At 33.5% G+C, this 19,167-nt stretch overlaps 1 protein-coding gene across 2 annotated transcripts in view; it reads right to left on the bottom strand.

Annotated features, from left to right (window-relative positions):
- Positions 1 to 34: 34 nt before the first annotated feature.
- LOC108737210 (rootletin) overlaps positions 35 to 19,167 on the bottom strand; it is an 84,729-nt gene continuing 65,596 nt past the window's right edge. The window contains exons 4-28 of one of the 2 annotated variants that reach the window (XM_025973291.1): positions 12,770 to 12,859; positions 12,497 to 12,703; positions 11,100 to 11,335; positions 10,666 to 11,041; positions 10,423 to 10,569; positions 10,062 to 10,243; positions 9,881 to 9,998; positions 8,394 to 8,630; positions 7,444 to 7,741; positions 7,252 to 7,382; positions 6,458 to 6,625; positions 5,641 to 6,388; positions 5,400 to 5,583; positions 5,173 to 5,348; positions 4,934 to 5,119; positions 4,385 to 4,629; positions 3,807 to 4,022; positions 3,357 to 3,561; positions 3,202 to 3,299; positions 2,970 to 3,146; positions 2,808 to 2,915; positions 2,568 to 2,747; positions 1,998 to 2,513; positions 1,468 to 1,869; positions 35 to 887 (exon numbers count right to left, since the gene is read on the bottom strand). In XM_025973291.1, the coding sequence (XP_025829076.1) occupies positions 618 to 887; positions 1,468 to 1,869; positions 1,998 to 2,513; positions 2,568 to 2,747; positions 2,808 to 2,915; positions 2,970 to 3,146; positions 3,202 to 3,299; positions 3,357 to 3,561; positions 3,807 to 4,022; positions 4,385 to 4,629; positions 4,934 to 5,119; positions 5,173 to 5,348; positions 5,400 to 5,583; positions 5,641 to 6,388; positions 6,458 to 6,625; positions 7,252 to 7,382; positions 7,444 to 7,741; positions 8,394 to 8,630; positions 9,881 to 9,998; positions 10,062 to 10,243; positions 10,423 to 10,569; positions 10,666 to 11,041; positions 11,100 to 11,335; positions 12,497 to 12,679 (5,787 nt within the window). In that variant the 5' untranslated portion in view covers positions 12,680 to 12,703; positions 12,770 to 12,859 and the 3' untranslated portion in view covers positions 35 to 617. Of the gene's footprint in view, positions 888 to 1,467; positions 1,870 to 1,997; positions 2,514 to 2,567; positions 2,748 to 2,807; positions 2,916 to 2,969; positions 3,147 to 3,201; positions 3,562 to 3,806; positions 4,023 to 4,384; positions 4,630 to 4,933; positions 5,120 to 5,172; positions 5,349 to 5,399; positions 5,584 to 5,640; positions 6,389 to 6,457; positions 6,626 to 7,251; positions 7,383 to 7,443; positions 7,742 to 8,393; positions 8,631 to 9,880; positions 9,999 to 10,061; positions 10,244 to 10,422; positions 10,570 to 10,665; positions 11,042 to 11,099; positions 11,336 to 12,496; positions 12,704 to 12,769; positions 12,860 to 19,167 lie in introns of both variants that reach the window. The other variant, XM_025973290.1, reaches the window with a different exon arrangement.

Here is a 19,167-nt window from a genome sequence, read left to right as displayed (position 1 = left end):
TTGGAGTTCTAGTTTCGTGGCTGAATTAAAAAAAAAGTAAAAGTTTAGAAAAAAAATTAAGTGGTCAGCCTGATTTTTTAAATGTTTATTGTAGCATGTGTTATACTAGTAATTAAGCAGTGTCATGTTGTCTACAATTTAAACGTGAAATTGGTTTATGACAGTCTTCATATGGAGGTTTTAAATTATTAGTTACAAATCCGTTTTTTTATAAAACCTTGTGATAGCTATCACAGGTTACAGACAGTGACTGTTTTTAAAAGACGTTTTAGTGAGAAATGTTTGCTGAGTCATTTTATTTTTTAATGGTTTATTTTGCTAAAAGTTTACGACTTAATACTTATTTTGTGAAACTAATTTTACGGTAAAAAGTGTACATCTAGTTCATTTAATGATTTTCAATACACATATACTTCAATTTTTGTCTATTTGGAGATTAAAATTAATATCAATTCCAAGAAATAATAAAAAAAAGAAGAAAGACGAATAGACTAGCTTAAGCTGTTTCTGTAAATAAATTTAGGGTTATTCTTCTCAATAGATCCCTAATAAATAAAATGGGATAAATAACAAATGATTCAACAATAAAATTATCAGAAAACCTAAGACAGGTTCATTTAAGGAGGTCTAGGTGTCGACCTGTCGTATCTAGACGAACTGAAGGCAGGAGGTAAACTGGTAGGAGTATGAGCAAGAGTTTCGTCTAATTTTCGAGTTTCGTGCTCCAGTAATAACGCATCTAAGGATGGATCTTGAGAAACCGTTCGAAGCGATTCTCCTAAAGCTTGACGAAGTTGTTGCATTTCCCGACCTGTTCTGGTACTCCTTAGTACATATTGTTGACGACGTTTTATTTCCTGGTTTAGCTGATCTCTTAACAATTGAACCTGACGATCGAAAATGTGAGGAGGATCACAACATTAAAACAGATGATGAAAATATTATTTTAAGAACGTATGGAAAGCAACTGTGTCTACTAAATGAAAACCAACTAAAACAAAGGCGAAAATAAAGAAGAAGCAACCCACACCTCAACTCGTCAAATTAGTGAAACAAATAGAAAAACATATGGAGGAGAATTACAACAAATTAGCTAATATAGTATCGGTTTGGGGGCAAACATTTGGGATTAAAGAAGGAAACAAAACCAGCAATATACATTATGTATCCAACATAATCATAAAATGTAACAATATATAAGGTGAGTATAAGCAGTGCAAAAATAATATTTTGTAATCAGTTCCAAATTTATGCATGTATATTATCATTTAATAATATTTAAACATTAGTATGCTCATTTACAATTAATATTCAAAAACTCCAAAATCTATACTTATACGTCTGTGATCAATTTGTATTTTCCAATTTCATGCGCTTTTAAAAAACCGTGCAGGTAAAGATTACGGGATAAAGGTATAAAAATAATAAAAGCAAAAGACCAACACCAACAATCCAAAAAGGTCCTACCTGACTTTCCAGCCTGGCCACCTGTTGCCTGTAGCTCTGTTCTCTTGCTTCCAGCAGCCTCTCAGCTTGTAACTGCGCCGCTCTGTATCGTTCAATTTCTGCTCTATCGAATTTGTATTCCATTGATGTCGATTTCTGGCATCGAATACGACTGAGTTCGGCCTCTTTTTCCAGCAGTTGAGCTTCTTTTTCCAATAACTGCGATTCGAGTTGTGCGATTTTCGTTTTCAATTCCCTGTTCTCTTTTTCTAAGTTTTCGTATTTTTCGCGATCGAAACTTAAGTCGCATTCGTACTTTTCAGGTCGTTCAAATGACTTGCTACGCGGAATTATGCCGACGCCCGACGTCGCCTTCGCCATTTGTCGTTCTAAACTGCGCTTTTCATTGTCGAGTTGATGCACCTGAAAAAAGTTATTCCTAATTTGTAATGTATGTAAATTATTGAATTTGAAGGAAGGATTCTTAAAACTCGTACACAGAATATATTCTTATGTGAAATATTGAAGAAAGTCAGATTAAAAATACATACTTTGGTAGTTAAAGACTCAATTTTGTTTCGTAATTCACTTCGTTCTCTTTGTAATTGTCTGACAAGTTCCTCGTCTTGATGGACAGATGATGTGCTTTCAGCTGGCCACTGGGAAAGTCTTAATTGGGATTCAAGAGCGGCCCTTTGAACTTCGTTGTTAGCTAATTCAGCATTCAATCGTGACACTTGGTCCTGAAGGATTTGATTGTTTCGCCGTAATTCGGCCAAGTTTTGTTGGTTGACGTCAAGTCTTTCGGTGATAACACGTTTTTCATTTTCGCAGTTAGAGAGAGCTTTTTGCAGCTGCTTCAGTTTTTCCGCATTGGAATGAGAATGTGATGAAGTTTCAAGATGGGCTCTTTGTAAATTTTGAATCTCAGATTTGAGTTCCTTTTCATTGGCTGAAGATTTTTCTAAAGAAATTGTTAATTGATCTATTGTAGATTTAAGGGAAGCACATCTTTCTTCTAAACTAGCTAGAGCTCGACTCTGGGTATCACATTTGTCTTGTAATTTCTACAAAAATAATTTTATGTATGATTTGATTTATAAAAAATTTATAAGTATTACACTTATTGTGGAATCTTTTTCTTGTAACATCATTTGAAGTCTTTTGATATCACCTTCGAGTGATAATCGTTGGAGTTCTAGTTTCGTGGCTCGAGATTCTGCCCGGCTTAATTCTTCTTGTAAATTTCTTTTTTCCCCTTCCAGGCGTGCCAAAGAAGATCTCATCTTTTCTAGTTTATCCTGAAAAAATAAGTGAGCTGACCTATAGCAGTTAAAGTAAAGAAATATACTTTACAGTACCTCATATTGAACTTTTACCTCGCTGTCTGATTTTACGGAAAGTTCTAATGCAAGAATTTTGTCTCGCAATTGTTGCAGATCTTGAGATTTCCTTTGAATTTCTTCATTCTATAAAAACACAGACAACAAAATAGCTTCAGCTTCCAAAAAACAATTTCTTACTTGTGCTTGAAGGGCGACCGTCTTCTGTCCTAACTTTGCCTCCAAAATTCCTTTTTCTTCCTGTAAGTTCTTTACCGTTTGTAAGACTTTATTGAGTTTGCTGTCACCTTTACTTTGAGTATCATGAGCTTCCTGGAGTTGCTTCTTCATAGCCGACACTTGCCCTTTATAATCATCCTAAAATTACAAAAACATTTCAGTTATGTAACACTTCCTTTTTTATATTACTTACCCTCTCTCGTTCAACTTGCGCCACTTGTTGCATTAAATTCCGTACTCCTTTCCTTACCACTTCAGGATCAATATCAACAACTCCGTCATGTTCTTGGGCTAAAACAAAAATCCTTGATGGCAATCTGAATTTAACGATTTTAGTGTGAAACGTACTTCTTGCAGGACTCCACCTTCTTGTTGGACTTAATAATCTGTGGTGTGGTGTGGTAATAGAGCCATCTAATTGAATACCAGCTATTCGCTTAAGGGTTGCGACTACACTGGACAATTTTTGTTCAACTTCTCGTTTCGACTGTTCTAATTGAGCCAATTGTCCGTCCAAAACTCGAATTCTGTTATCCGAGCCACCAAGTTTGGCCTGAAAGAGTAGGCATGTGTAGCATGACACGAAAAGCAGTATTAAGTTTTATTTTATTTCACAAAAGAGGTAACGTCATTAATCATTTGATAATTACACACTGACAACGAGTATAAAGGAAAACGTTAAGTGAAAGGACTTGATGCAGTTATTAGTTACAAAAAGGGAGCAGTTACCTATTAAATAAATGTTAAAAGTTTGCATTTTATAAACTGAAAGAACGAATGTTATTTAAACGCTTTTACCTTTAGTTCTTGAATTTGCTGAGTCGCATCTACGAGGCAAACTTCTAAATTATGCTTTTGATCTTCTAATCTTTTTTCCTTGGCTCTGGCATCTTCAAGGTGTATAAGAAGGTCTTGTTCTCTAGCATGCCACTGTTCTTCAACTTTTCCTGCATGAGATCGGGTTCGGGCTAATTCTTGACGTGTCTGTTCCAAGTGCCCCTCCAATTCGTTGAGCTACAAAAATAAACAATGTTATTGACTGTTTCAAATAAACCTAAACTTCTCCAGCTCGAACCTTCTAAATGCAACAAGTTACAATCAAGTTATATGAAATTCAAGTTTTACTTTTTAATTTTAACTTCAAAGATATCGCTTCTACGTTTATTACTACTGACAAGCCCACCTCTAACAACTCCTACAAACTCACAGTGTCAGTCAATATAAGTACTTCGTTCAAAATGATTTTCTTGTGGAGGTGGAAATGTTAAAAATATAAAATTAAAGAACCAAACATGCTGGAAAATGGATTGTTAGAAAATAGATTTTATATGTTAAATTAAATAGATATTGTTATTAAGTAATAAGTCTGTTATAACCTGTTTTTTGAGTTGGTAAGCTTCTTGCTGAGCCCTTTCGCGTTCACCAGATTCATTAAGAAGTCGAGATTGGAGTTCCTTTTCCTCGGCTTGCTGTTGGGAACTGACGTTTTCACTTTTCTGTAGCTGTTCTTGACAAGATTGAAGTTTCTTTTCTAAGTCGTTTTGGTCCCTGTCCATGTCTTTTATTACGTTTTGAAGACGAGATTTTTCATTTTCCAAATTTAATTTTATTTCCTCGAGATCTATAGGATGCACATAAACATTAGTAATGCTATTTAGAGAAAAACTTATCCGACTCTTATTGACAAAACAAATGCAAAACAATAGGAAATTTTATTTGAATATTCAATCATTGCATTTCCGGAAATTGGGTAAAGGGTCACTATAGAAACTAAACAGGTTTTGGAATTGTATGAGGGTGAAATAATTGGCCGCGAAATTTTATCGTTATAGGCTGTAATTGCCTGGAACCCTCTTTGTGTCTCGTTAGAAGAATCGATAACAAATTATAGTGAGGAGAAAAAGGTTGAAATTTAAGACACTTACTAGAAATCTTTTGTAATGCCTCTTCCAATTGTCGACTTTGTTCCCTCCTTTCAGATTCGGTTCTCTTAATATGTTCTCTCAGTTCCTTGTTGGTGGCATGATATTTTTCTCTTTCATAACTACAATCTGTTAATTGTCGACGAATATCCGTTAGTTCTTTTCTTAAATTGTCACTAATATTTTCGGCTGCAATATTAATATTCAAATAGTAACTATTATTGTTTGTATGATATTTTTACCTTCTTTTAATTTACGAATAGTGTCATGTAACTGATTATTGAGATCAGTGACGCGATCTTCTGTGAGATGAAGCTGCACCTTCAGATTTTCAGCTTCCGTTTGAATAGAATCCCTTTCAATTTTAATTTCTTCTAGTTTTCTTTCCAATTTTGCTTTTTCTTCTTCTGCTTTTGCTCTAAAACGTTACTATACACGATCAAGTATTTAATTTTAAATAATTATTTACTTTGATTCCTCTAATCTTGATCTGCATTTATTAAGATCTTCTTTAAATTGATTTATAGAAATTCTGTCTTGTTCGTGTTTCATGTTTGCTTCTCTCCTTAGACGATCTAGGTTTTCTTGTTCTTCCTCCAATTTCTTTTTGCAACACTCCAACTTCTCTTGAAGAGCTTGCTGATCATGATGTGCTACAACGGATGAATTAAATTAAATATGAATTGTGACATGACTAATCAGATTATTACCGATTAAAAGAGCTTGTTGTTTATCATTTTCAGCTCTCAGTATCGCTTCTTCATGTTGCTGATTGATGTTATCAATGTGAACTTGGAGATTGTCAATTAATTGCTGTAGCTGTTGGATTTCACTGTTTTTCTCACTTCCGAGTTGTTGAACAGATTGTTGTAGACGCTTTTCCAAATTGATACGTATCATTTCACGTTCTTCGATTAGTTTGCGAACGTTTTCTTCATTTTGCTTTTTAAGGCTGTTTATGGCATGCATAAATTCGGCTTCTTTGTTACCAGCTTGTTGAATTAAGGAATTTTTGGTTTCTTGATGACGCTTTTCGCTCTTTTCCAGGTCTCTTGTGAGGCGGCTGATTTGATTTCGCAAGGATTCTTGTTTTATTAAGAGTTCCTGTTGATCTTTTTCTAATTGAGCTCTTTTTAATTCCGTATTCTCTAAGTTAGTATGAGTATCGAACAGTACTGCTTCTAAAGCTTCCTTTTCTGATCTTAACGATGCAAGTTGTTCTTGCAGATATTGATTTTCTTTATGATACACTTCGATATTTGCCTGTTTCTCTTCGCATTCTTTGACTAGTTCTTCCAAATTTCTGTTAATTCGAGCGTTAGTTTCGTTCGCTTGCTCCAAACGTTGTTTGATACGCATGAGCTCTTCACTGATAGTTTCCTTTTTGCGACCAAGAGCTGTCAATTGATTACTCAGATCTCCTCGTTCTCTTACCAATTGAGACAACTCCATTTCTATCTGAAATTTTATTATAGAATTGTAAGGACTATATCAATATTCAATTGTAAATGTTAGTCAGGTAGTTACCTTTCCTTTTTCTATTTCTAAAAATTTGATCCTCTCGTTTAGTGACATTTTATCTGCTTCCAGATCGAGTCTTGTTTGCTCTGCATGAAGAAGTTCTTTTCGAAGAGACTGAATATCGTTTTGTTGATCGTTAGATTGCACTTGCAACGCAGTTTTTTCGTCTTCGAGCTACATGTTTCAAAAATTATATTGAAAATATAAAAGAAGAGTTAAATAACAAATTGGTGAATTTATTAGTAAGTTAATTTATCTAACACTCAATCACACATGTAGGGTGTAAATAATTAGACGCCTTTATCGAAAATAAGAGTTTGTAGTAAAATTTTGGTATTTTATTGGTATTACTTTTGGAGCTTGGAGCGAGGGGCGAGAGGGAAGGGTGACGACATTCAGAATCTTAACTGTGCTATGTTTTTAAATCTTAAATAAAACGGAAACGATATTGTTAGATCAGTAGGTATGGAATAAAAATAAATAAAGATCAAGAATATTTTTAAGTAAAGGAGGTGAAAATAGATTTAAAGCTAAAATAAAAATTGGAAACCAAAAACTAAAATAACTCGCGATTTGCGATATTTTTTTACTATATGATTTTCTTTTTAATGTTAATATTATAGTATTATATTCTATTTGTTCTTCTTCTTCATTGTTCTGAATATTTGTTGATGATCAAAAGGGTGTGAAAATCATGTGAAAACCTCATCGTTAATAACTTTTTAGCATGAAAATTTATCTTAAAAATATTTTTAATTTTGAGTGAAATACAAAAAAAAATATGTTTAACACCATTATACCTTTTTAATTTCTTCTTGTAGTTTTTTCTTTTCTACTTCGAGATTACTGGCGAGATTTTCCTTCTTTAGAAGTGATTCATGAGCTCCACTTTGTTCACCAAGGGCTTTTTCAAGTTGATTTTCTAAATTTGCTGAAAAATAAATTAAGAGTAAACTAATAAGGTACTTACATCCTTTAAATATTAGTTTTACTTTTTGATTTTTCCAAGTCACTGATTACATTCTCGCATTCCATTTTCTGTTGTTCCAACAAATCGTGAGATAAATAGAGTTTGTTTAGCTCTTCTCTGACACTCAGCAGTTCTTCTCTTATACGACTGCATCGGTCTTCTTCGGATCGCAAATTGATTTCACGTATTTCAGCTTCTTGTCGTAATCTATCGATTTCCGATTGTAAAAATATTTTCTCATCTACGATTATATCGTAATCCTTTTGTAGTTTGGCATTATCCTTTTGTATTTTGTCGTAGTCAGAATTAATGGATTCTATCTACAAATTATAATTTTTTTTTTAAATGGACAAATTTGGTACGCATTTTTGTTACAAACATTATTTGCTTATAAAGGTCTCTGTAATAGTAAAGTTGCAGTAGGGTGACTTATTTGATAGCTACAATTTCTACAAACCTGATGTTCCTAGTTTGTAAGTGAATTTAAGTATCTACAGTTTTTTATATTTATATTAACTGCAAGAAAGAACATATTTAATATACCAAATTTATTTGTTTCACGAAGGTTTTATTCTATCTTGACAATATTGTCCCGGTTGTTATGCTATTAGTAGAAGAGAGTTTTTTTTATACTTATGTGTGGTGAATTTAAATTTTGCTGCTAGAGTCTTCTCTTGTTGACTCATAAATTAATATAATGTTGAATTCAAACGATAATTTAAATAATTATCATTAGAGTGATGTTTTCGATTCTTATATTATTAATACCTAATTGAAATTATGTATACAATATTGAAAGTACAAGACTTAATGACCAAACGAATACTTTTAGCGAACACAGCAAATAAGGCCAAAAAATACTCTATGTAAGTATCATAACACGAAGAGAAAAAATATTTTTGCTTTCCTATTTACATGTAATATATATTACTATACTATTTTGGATAAGAGAAAAAATTAATACATATTTACCATTGCAGTTACTTCTAGTCGATTCTTTTCGAGGGCGTTTTTATCCGATTTTAAGGTTTCGGTAAGATTACGTAACATTTCTCTTTCCTGTGAAATTTGGGAACATTGAGTGTGACACGCATCCAGCTGTGCCACCAGTTCCGATACTCGTGATTCTAAAGCCGAAACGTTTTCTTCTGAATTTTCGTGTTGTTTCCTTACTAGTAGCAGTTGCTCCTTGCAAGACTGGAGTTTCACCTAAAAGGTAAATTACAGTTTATTGCCACCTTAAAGAAGCAAAAATTAAAAAAACTGTTTGTATACAATATAAATCTGCAATAACGCTTAATTTTGTAAAAAGAATAACTATACAGCTGCTTAGACAATTACGAAAAAAACTACCTCATCATAAGGTCGTCAGTCCTAAGACTGGTTGGATACGTATCTCCACTTTTTCCTAACCTGAGCTAATCTTTTCCCTAATGTCACAACAATCGACATCCTTAACTATTTGCGAACAGTAATCTAATTTAGGTTTACCTCTACTCCTTCTAACTCCCGTTTCTGCTTCTAATATGTCTCTGACTAGACCTTCATGCCTGAGAAGGTGTCCTACCAACCTACCTCTCCTTTTTCTTACTGACCTCCATAGAGTCCTTTGTTCTCCTATTCTTTCTAATACCTCTTGATTTCTAACCTTCTTTATCCATGGTATCCTCATCACAATCGCCTGTAACACCACATTTCGAATGCTTCTAACCCTTTCTTTTCCGCCGCGCCCACTGTCCCTGTTTCGCACCCGTACAGCGCTGCGCTCAAAACATATACCTTTAACAACCTCTTTCGAATTTCTAAATTAATCGTTCACAAGCATAGAAGTGACTTCTTCATAATGAAGGCGACTCGACCCTGCGCTATTCTCTGCTTTATTTCCCAACTACTCCTTCCGTCCTGATTTATCTGACTTCCTAGATACCTAAAATCGACCACTTCTTCTAATTTTTCGTCTCATATCCTTATATTCGCTCTTTCCCTATTTTTTCTTTGCATACCAGTATTTTTTATTTGCTTTTATTTATTTTCATTCAGTACTATTTTGCCAGTACCGCTTCCTTTCTATTTAAAGCTATCTCTAAATCCTCCTTGCTAGATGCTAATCATCTGCAAATCTAAGCATAGCAGTCTTTTGCCCCTGTATATCCATCCCTACAGTTGTACTGTTACTAATGATGTTGATCGCGTTTTCTAAGTATAGACTAAAAAGTAGTGGTGATAGTGTGCATCCCTGTCTGTACCTATTATTTTTTATAAACTTCATATTGTAATTTTTCATTAAATAACTTAAAGGAATTTAATATACCAAAATAATACTTCCAGATTTCCTTTCATTAATTCTTTTGATGGGGCTGATTATCATATCTGTTATCATATCGTCATCATCGATGATCTGTAGATTTTCTAATAACAAGTTAAGAGAAAGAAACTGTACAACTGAAGGTCACACTTACTTGTAGTTCATGGATAATAGATTGATATTTGTGTAGAGCTGCGTGCATTGCGGAAATAGTACTTTCGGCGAAGGCAGCTGTGGACATTGTACTTCGAGGACCTCCTCTTTTCGGAGACCTAAAATTTCAACACCAACCTTTAGTAATAGTCTCATAAGATATTTAGTATTATAAGTGTTACTTTTGAGGCACTAACGGTGATGGGGTGAGATGAAGATGAGTTGTTGTTTCTGGGTCTGCAGTGTCGGCATCTTGTATCAAAGCGTGAGCAATGTCTCTAAGGGAGTTTTGTAATATTTCTAAATCTTCTTGCATCCGTGCCATTTGTACTACTTCGTGTTCAGCAACTGAACATTTTTCTTCCTATTCAGAAAAAATAATAAAATTGAGCACTGTGGAGCTAACAAATTAAAATGAAAATACAGGTACTTTAGTATTCTGGGTTGTCGAAAAGAGTACCAAGTATCAGTTTTCCATTTTGACATCAAGTATTGTTAAATGGATGACAAATTAAACCAGAGAGTATGGAATAAATTACTTACAAGCAGCTGGATTTCTCTTAGAAGTTGCTGTATTCGATCTTCTTTTAGTTTTAATTCCGCCTGGCAGTTTATGTGTTGGTTTTGAAGATGATGCACTTTTGATCGCAATTCTGATAGTTCTTGTTCTTGCAAGAACTTCTCTTTGCTCTGTAACGAAATATGTTAATATGACAACAATAAAATAAATAAGAATGTTAACTTCACTTCGGATTATTTTCTGCCCATGTAATTAAAAAAACATACCTCTAAAGCACCAGTGTTTACTGCACTTCTCCCAATTTTTCCTTGAACAAATGTCATGTCCCTTCCAATGTCGTTTATTTCAAATTTGAGATTGTACAGATCTCTTTGTGTTGCACTTTGTACATCGATGAAGAGTCTTTTTATTGACACCACGTCATGCCAAAGGTTTAGGAGTCGCGAATGCTCAGAACTATAATAATCGCTGAACGCTTGCTCTTCGTCTTTCCATTCGTCTTCTTTAATGATCATCTCCTCGCGAAGTGCTTCAAAATCGTTTGTCAATTTCTGTAAATCGGATGTTAATGCTTCGTTTGTACTATGAGATTCTTCGAGTTGTTCTCTTAATACTTTGTTCAGTTGAGTCAGCCGTTCAACTCTAAAATGAACCAAAATGTGAATAAAAAAAAAATTGATATATTTCATGAAATTAGTACTTTCTCCTTTCTTCATCCAATCGTTTAAGAGCCGTGTCGAGATCGTGAATTCGTTCTTCACGTATTTCGCGCAAATGTTGTTGAGCTTCTTCAAGTGCCGTGCTTGATGGTGTAGAAGTCGCAATAGGGGAAGAAGTATAATAAATGGGTTGGCGAACGGGTGTTGAGGGTTCTTTGATTGCACTTTCGACCATCTGAGATTCTAATTCGGTACATCTTTGTTTGTACTGTAAAACCTACAAAATAGGGAAACATTTGATTTTTGGAAATAAATGATCATCTTCTTAAGTAAAGAATCGAACAACATTAAATCACTATTGTAGAATAAAGAAGATGGATTTATAGGCGGTATTTTTTACCTTTAAAATAATCAAAAAGCTTGTATTAGAAAGATGACGAGTAGAGATAATTTTGAAAATTTAGTACTTAAGTCGTGTTTCAAAACAAAGTGGACTGATTACAACACTGGTAAAATACAGAAGTCCTCATTAAATACATGTTTCTATTTTTCGATTATTCTGTAGGTAAAATTGATCATTCTATAGGTAAAAAGTAAATAAACGTTTTTATCTTGTGATATTATCAGCAACAAAAGAAAGAGTATTCCCTGGATAAGATAGGTGAAATTGTACAATACCTTCTAGACGTTGTTGGTACATTAAATACGCATTTGTAGGGGTTATTCATATTTTGGCAGCATTTTTGTGTAAGGGTGCCATTATAATATTTTTCAAAGGTTACTTGAATTTAATTGCGCCACCTTCAAAAATGCAAAAAACCGAACCGTGTTTTTTCGATTTTCAAGCCATATCTTGGCCGAAATAGTGCCGCCGTGACTAAAAATATTCCACCATATATTATATAGGTATATGTTTATGTATACTATTCAGAATATTGAACATCATGTCTAAAAAAATAATAATAACCGTAACATACAACTGGAGAGTAAAAAAAAAATGAGTTTTTTCATTCAATTCGTGTTTTCGAAAATAGCAAAAAATTTGTGAAAATGACATATATTCTGGTAGTGTACAGTATATGCTGAAATATTTTAGCCATTTTGACAGAGATATGACTCGGTGAATCGAAAAGAAAAAACATAGTTATGAAGGCCCCAACCCAACAAATCTGAAAAAAAAATCCACAAGTGTACAATTTAACTTTACATACTCATGTTTTTTTTTCAGATTTTTGCGCCATTAGTTTCTGAGAAAAAAAAATAACCGCGAATAATGTGGTTTTTTAGTCCTATAGCTAGGGAGGATTCGAGATACTAGCTATGGGCTCGAGTTTATTTTTTTTATTATATCAACAAGTTCCAGTAGGTATTTCGGAAAATCTTATCCAGGGATACCCTTTGTTTTTCATAATATAATTATAAAAGAAATGTTTCGAACCTTTGCTTGCAATCGACTAACTAAAGCGGCTTGGTTTTGTTGAGCTTGTCTATAAGTTTCGATGCGTCTTCTGTAGAGCGCTGCTTCCTCCTGAAGCCTCTGTCGCAAATCCTCGTTCTGTCTAGTAAGCAACGTTTCGTCATCACTACTAGCCCCACCGCCGGGGTAGTGGGACCCGTCCATCTTTCGAGGGCTGTCCACCCCCGACTATAATATAAAGTTACAAAAGCGAAACATTATATTATAGTTCTCGTTTAACAATTTTCAACTTACGTCAGCTCGTGATTTCGGGCGGAATGGTAAACGCTTCCGTTCAACGACGGCAGCCTTCGAAGGTGGCGGTTCGAACCTTTTCAAAGGCGGCTTTTAAAGAAAAAATCATTATTAGCTTGTTGATACAGAAATAATATGTCTAATGAGTTTAAAAACTTCCTGGTTAGTGGAAGTGAGAAATCAAATTTTAAAAAAGAAACTAACTTAGCCTAATAATTTATTCTAAGATAGTAAAAAATAACTTTTTTCAAATGATTTTTATCTTTTCTTTTGTGAAAATTTGTATAATGGTAAAACTTCAAAATTGGGTTCTAAACAAAAACACAAGAAAAGATGTTTTTATTACGTTAGACTGGGGTTTATTTAGGTTAGGTTAGGTTTGTACTTAGTAAACTTGCTTCTAAAACAAGTTAAATCGCTTCTTAAATCATTTAATAAATTGCTTCACAAGTTATAAGTGATGCATGCCCTAGTGGAAATATATCTACAACAAACTACGCTTTTATATTTTATACAATAACCAACAATTTTTGACAATTTATTTCGTTGCTGTAGACAATTGTATAGAGTTGTAACTCATACGTACAAGATTCTACAATATTCTACGAAAAATTGAAACTCATTTTTTTTCCGGCGTCATAAATTGTAGAAGGTGGTAATAAACAAAAAATTTCAACAACAAATAGCTTACTACGGAAAAACATTAACGTTCAGTTGAAAAACGTAATTTGTTGTAGTTCCTCATGGAATACTACAATATTCAATGATATTCGACAACATTCAACGTTTCTTATAAACATGTAAAAAATCGTCGTCGTAATCCAAATACGCAATTCGTTGTAGTTCCTCATAAAACACTACAACTTTCCATGAAATTCAACCGCATATAACGTTCATTATGGGACTCGATAAAAATTTTTTAATTAAGAATCAGACGACATAGTTTGTTGTAGTTCCTCATGGAATACTGCAACATTCAATGATATGCGACAACATTCAATGTCTCTTATAAAAATGTAAAAAAGAAATAATACGATGGGCTTGTTAGCAGGTGTATATGACACGCAGTGTCGTCTTTGCTTTTTTATGTCACAAGCAATAATGCTAAACATAAATCAAAATTTGATTTTCAAACTATTATTGTAGAAAATTGTAGTGACTAGGCGGTGAATAGATTAAATTTAGTTGTGGAAGATTGTAGAAAATTGTAGGCTTTTGGTACATAAAAAGTTGTAGTTTCTTGTAATAAGGCATAATCTTAAGATTTAAAGTTGAGCTACAACTTGCAACAACTTCCTAGGAAATGTAACATTAGTGTCCCAATCCGCGTACTTTCTCGTAAAAAAGTGTAGTGCTTGAACATAATGTAGATAGGACCAAGCTGTAGAGAATCGTTAAATGTTGTAAAATGTTTTAGCAATTTCTCGTAGGAAGTTGTAGTTGTCTTGTAAAATGTTGTAGATATATTTCTATCAGGGCGATGATACTTCAGCGATTCCGCATTGATATAAATTGTGAATAGTTTACTATGAAAAATCACTTCATTTCAAATAAGTACCCAAACATCACATACAGACTTAATAGTTTTTCTTTAATTTTAATTCAATAAAGCAAATTCTGTATTTTTTAAAAAAAATCCTTTCAGTTTGAAAGGTTGCCGCAATAATGGCATGATTATTGTCAATTTTGTTGTACGAAAAAGACACGTCTACGGACCTCGATTGGCGAAAACTTCGTGAAAAACGAACGTTTAGAGTGAAACGATTTTTAAACTAGCCTGAAATACGAGAATTTCTGCACGCGACCGATACCGCCAGGTACAGATCTATTGTCACCCCTGCGGTTATACAAGAAGGAACTTCCTTGCCCGTTATCCTGAGGCTTTAGAATTTGGGTGAACGACCCTTCCAAAGAAAGAAGATAATTAAATATTGTTAAATTCTCCTACTTCTTCTAGAATAAAAGGTTAATAAACAAAACGAGTGGTCAAAGAGCACAGTTTTTTAGTAAAGAAGGAGTATTGAAAAAACATCGAATAGAATTCGCGACCTAATAGTCCGGTATCCAGAGAAGTTAGAACAATTTGGAAAAAAATATATTTGCGATTTTTCTTAGAATTTAGTATAATTTTTTGTTTTTAAAAGAGCAACAAAATGGAGAGCTAAATTAGTTTTATAGTAATTTCCAATAATCATCTTTGCATCGACGTTATTAATCTATCATTGTTATTTTAGGAGATATCCTTTCCGGAACTGTGCTATAAAAAGTTACGTTTCAGACTGTGTGGTGTAACAACCATGATCCACTGAAGTACCAACCTCAAGAACAGTTAACATTTTGTCACTTATGTGAATTATGCATGATTTTTTGCAAAGTTATACAATAAAATACTAACATTTCAAATTCTTGTGCCAAGTTTTATAAAAAAATCCTTCGTTTACTTCAGTTATCACATTTCCAATTCTGTTGAGCGTATATGTTACGCTCAAAGACTGGAAACATTCATTGAGAGAAGAAAACAGCTCAGTTGTGGTCATTGTAAAACATCCATACCGCGAAATTCGTGTTATGACTTATGCAAAAGCTCATGATGCGTTGTGGTAATCGCAGAAGCGAAATTTGTGTTGTGGTTACCTTATGCTACAAATGTATACAATTTTTGCCAATTTTGTCTGTTTCTGAGAATGAACGTATATCAGCGCTAATCATGATGACTAATAAAAAAGAAATATTTTATGATAAATACATGAGTATATTAAAATTTAAATGTTACTTATTGGAACAAAATAGTCTCAACTTCTTACTTAACTATTTGCGAACAGTAATCTAATTTAGGTTTACATTGCATTTCCGGAAATTGGGTAAAGGGTCACTATAGAAACTAAACAGGTTTTGGAATTGTATGAGGGTGAAATAATTGGCCGCGAAATTTTATCGTTATAGGCTGTAATTGCCTGGAACCCTCTTTGTNTTATTACTTAATAAGGTGATTTTTTAGATATAAAGTAATACCAATAAATAACAAAAAAGTCCTTTTATTTTAATGACACAATGTCTTTATCTTGTGTTAAATAATAAGAAATACATCATGCAGCGGTTTTCTATTTTAGCTTCAGAAAGAGTATTAAGGACATTGTCTGTCTGATACCTACTACAGGATAAAAAAGATTTGAGACTGTCTTTCCCTTTTATATCCATTATCCTTTTTATTTAACAAATCACTTCACTGAGGTAAAATGCCTGCTACTTAGAAGAAAATATTTATTATTCGAATACACAAGTTCCCCAAATTACATGGAAGGAAAGAAATTAAAAGAAACCGCTCCTGGGGTAGCTAAAATAGTGTGCTCGATCTCGGAAAGGTAAAAAACGTAGAACAGGCTATTAAGAGGCTAATTAAAAATAGTATGTTAATCTTTGACATATTTTAAACAACTGATATATAATACAAAATTATTAAAACTTTATTCAAACAAATTTTGTACAATTAAAAATTTATACATATACAGTTAGCCAATTTCGATTATTTATTAGAATTATATTTGCAGATAATATAGGAGTATTAGCATTAGATAGGAGACGAAATTACAAGAAGTGATTGATTTTAGGTATCTAGGAAGTCAGATAAGTCAGGACGGAAGGAGTAGTAGGGATATAAAGCAGAGGATAGCGCAGGGTAGAGTCGTCTTTAACAAGAAGAAGTCACTTTTATGCTCGCGAACGGTTAATTTAGAAATTCAAAAATGATTAAAGGTGTACGTTTGCAGCGCGGCACTGTACGGGTGCGAAACATGGAAGATGGGCGCTGCGAAAAAGAAAAGGTTAGAAGCGTTCGAAATGTGATGTTACAGGCGAATGTTGAGGATACCGTGGATAGAGAAGGTTAGAAATGAAGAGATATTAGAGAGAATAAGAGAACACAAGGAAGTCAATAAGAAAAAGGAGAGATAGGTTGGTAGGACACCTTTTCAGGCATGAAGGTCTGGTCAAAGACATATTAGAGGTAGAAACGGGAGTTAGGAAGGGTAGAGGTAGGCCTAGATTTGATTACTGTTCGTAAATAATTAGGGGTGTGAGTTGGACTAGTTTTAGGTAAATGCGAAGATTAGCTCAGGATAGGAAAGAGTGGAGGTGCGTGTCCAACCAGTCTCAGGACTGACGACCTTATGATGGTATGATCATACGTCTATTTCTAACCTGAACTCAAATATTTATCATTACAAAACGTTGAATATCAATTTGTAAACAATTTATTTGATGCACAATTTTTCCATTTATCGTTAGTGTAAAAATAATCGGAGATCGCTGGCGTCTAATAATACAGTGTAAAATGCAATCATTTTTATGGCTATCTGTTTGCTTATCTCAGATACTTTAATTTACATTGTAACATGTTTGTACTCCAATTCATTTATTGTATGTATGTATATACATTGTACAATCACGCGTAAAATACAATGTTTTTATACACAATTATGTATTACACAAAGTCACTGACATTGCAGATTTGTTTTGATGGAAAAAATATAAAACTACCGAGTCAGTCATAAACACACGTTTTAATGTTATCATACCGATATCTTGAAATTATTTAATGAAATGTTTACATTTTGTATTCTATATCACATTGAATACCCCATTGAGAAAAAACGTGAAGTATTTTTATACCTATCAGTATTGTATTTACTCGTATTCTTGAATCCAGCCGATCAAAACGGTTTAAATTTAATTGTAAATATTGACATTAATAAATGTTTTTATCTTGTAATCATAATAATTCTCATTATCTATTTATCTAAATGTCTGAATATATACCTGTAGCATTTCCATTATTTATTTTCGATCTCAAAAGCGGTCAAGCGCGAATCAGATTCGTATATTCGGCTTTGTATTATTTACTTTTTCGGCGTGAAACTACAGTCGACTCTCGTTAATTCAAACCTGCGATAATTCGAACCTTTCTATAATTCGAAGTTATCACGAGTTTCCTACAAAATCTCTTTATATTTCCAACTAAATCAATACATTTTTATGCACTTGGTAATTCGAACGAAAAAAATCATTGCTACGTAACAAAATTAATTCGAAATCATCGGCGTCAAACACTCGACAATTCAAAGTTGCAGAGACAGAAAGATTGTAAGTACATTTTGAGACAAGTTCAAACTTGTATCATCGTATCATCGAGCCTTTGTTTTTGTTAAGATCAGGAAAAAACTTATGCTGGTCAAACTGCCGGAGTACGGAAAAGAACCACTAAAGGTGAATTTCCTCGTCTGGAAGAAAGCCTGGTCATTTGGCTAAGACAGTGTATAGGACAAAAAGTGTCTATTAGCGGAAACTTGTTAAAGGAAAAAGTAAAAGAGTTCGCGTCTTCTCTAAAGATCAAAAACTTCGCGGCAAGTGAAGGGTGGCTTACAAATTTCAAAAAGAGAAAAGAGAGAAATGAAAATATTTATTTTCTCTAAAAAATTTCGAACCATTTGATATTTCAAACACTCGATAATTCGTAATATTTTAAGAGTCCCTTGAGTTTCGAATTAACGAGAGTCGACTCAGCCAGAAATAAGAAATATGAAACGCTAGACGAAGATCCGAAGTCATTGTAGCAGTTCTGTATGTCAGCGGTTCCCAATTTTTCTTTTCTATGAACCCTTTCTGACTCACCCTTTTTTGGCGGAACCCCATCTCGATAATAAAGTAAACTGATAAGAGTTTTATGTCTAACAATAAGACCCCTGACACCTTATTGTGGACATGTTGAACTCAAAAACTTTTTTAAAATGCATATTTTTACTAATAGTATCATTAAAATTAAGTGTAATGTCCGTCAATGGAATTCGAATATCCGAAACGGTATTCAGTCAAATTCTGAATTTGTTTTTATTGTAGACCTAAACTGAATAGCTAGAATGTAATCCTTAAGTCGATACAAACCGAAACAGGAACCGTGGTAACCTTTTCAATGACTGCAGAATATTCATCTTTAATTATGTTCAATCGAAAGGTCATTCAAGTTTGAATCACTCTATTCAAATTCTTCTTTTAGGTAATGTTACTACTACGTTCCGTTTATAATCCTCTGGGACTTTCCCCGTTTCGTAAATGTGACTAACTAACTTAAACATACGATATCTAACCTCTTGTCCTGCATGTTTTAGAATTTCCCCCTGTATCCCATCTACACCTGGCGCCTTATTATTCTTTAAATTTTTTAATGCTACATCGAACTCTTCTCTCATTATGGGATAACCAAGCTCATCTATTTCCACACTATCTTCCTTCTCTAATATATCTCCTAACTCAGGGCCTGCGTAAAGGTTCTCTAAATATTCTTTCCACCTATCTGCCTTTTCCTCATTTTCTATCAACATGACCCCTGCCTCGTTTCTTATATT

Source organism: Agrilus planipennis, unplaced genomic scaffold (genome assembly GCF_000699045.2).
Source record: "Agrilus planipennis isolate EAB-ADULT unplaced genomic scaffold, Apla_2.0 scaffold81, whole genome shotgun sequence".
Taxonomy (NCBI): domain Eukaryota; kingdom Metazoa; phylum Arthropoda; class Insecta; order Coleoptera; family Buprestidae; genus Agrilus; species Agrilus planipennis.
The sequence above is the reverse complement of the archived record's forward strand: the minus strand, read 5'-3'. Positions and strand labels throughout refer to the sequence as shown.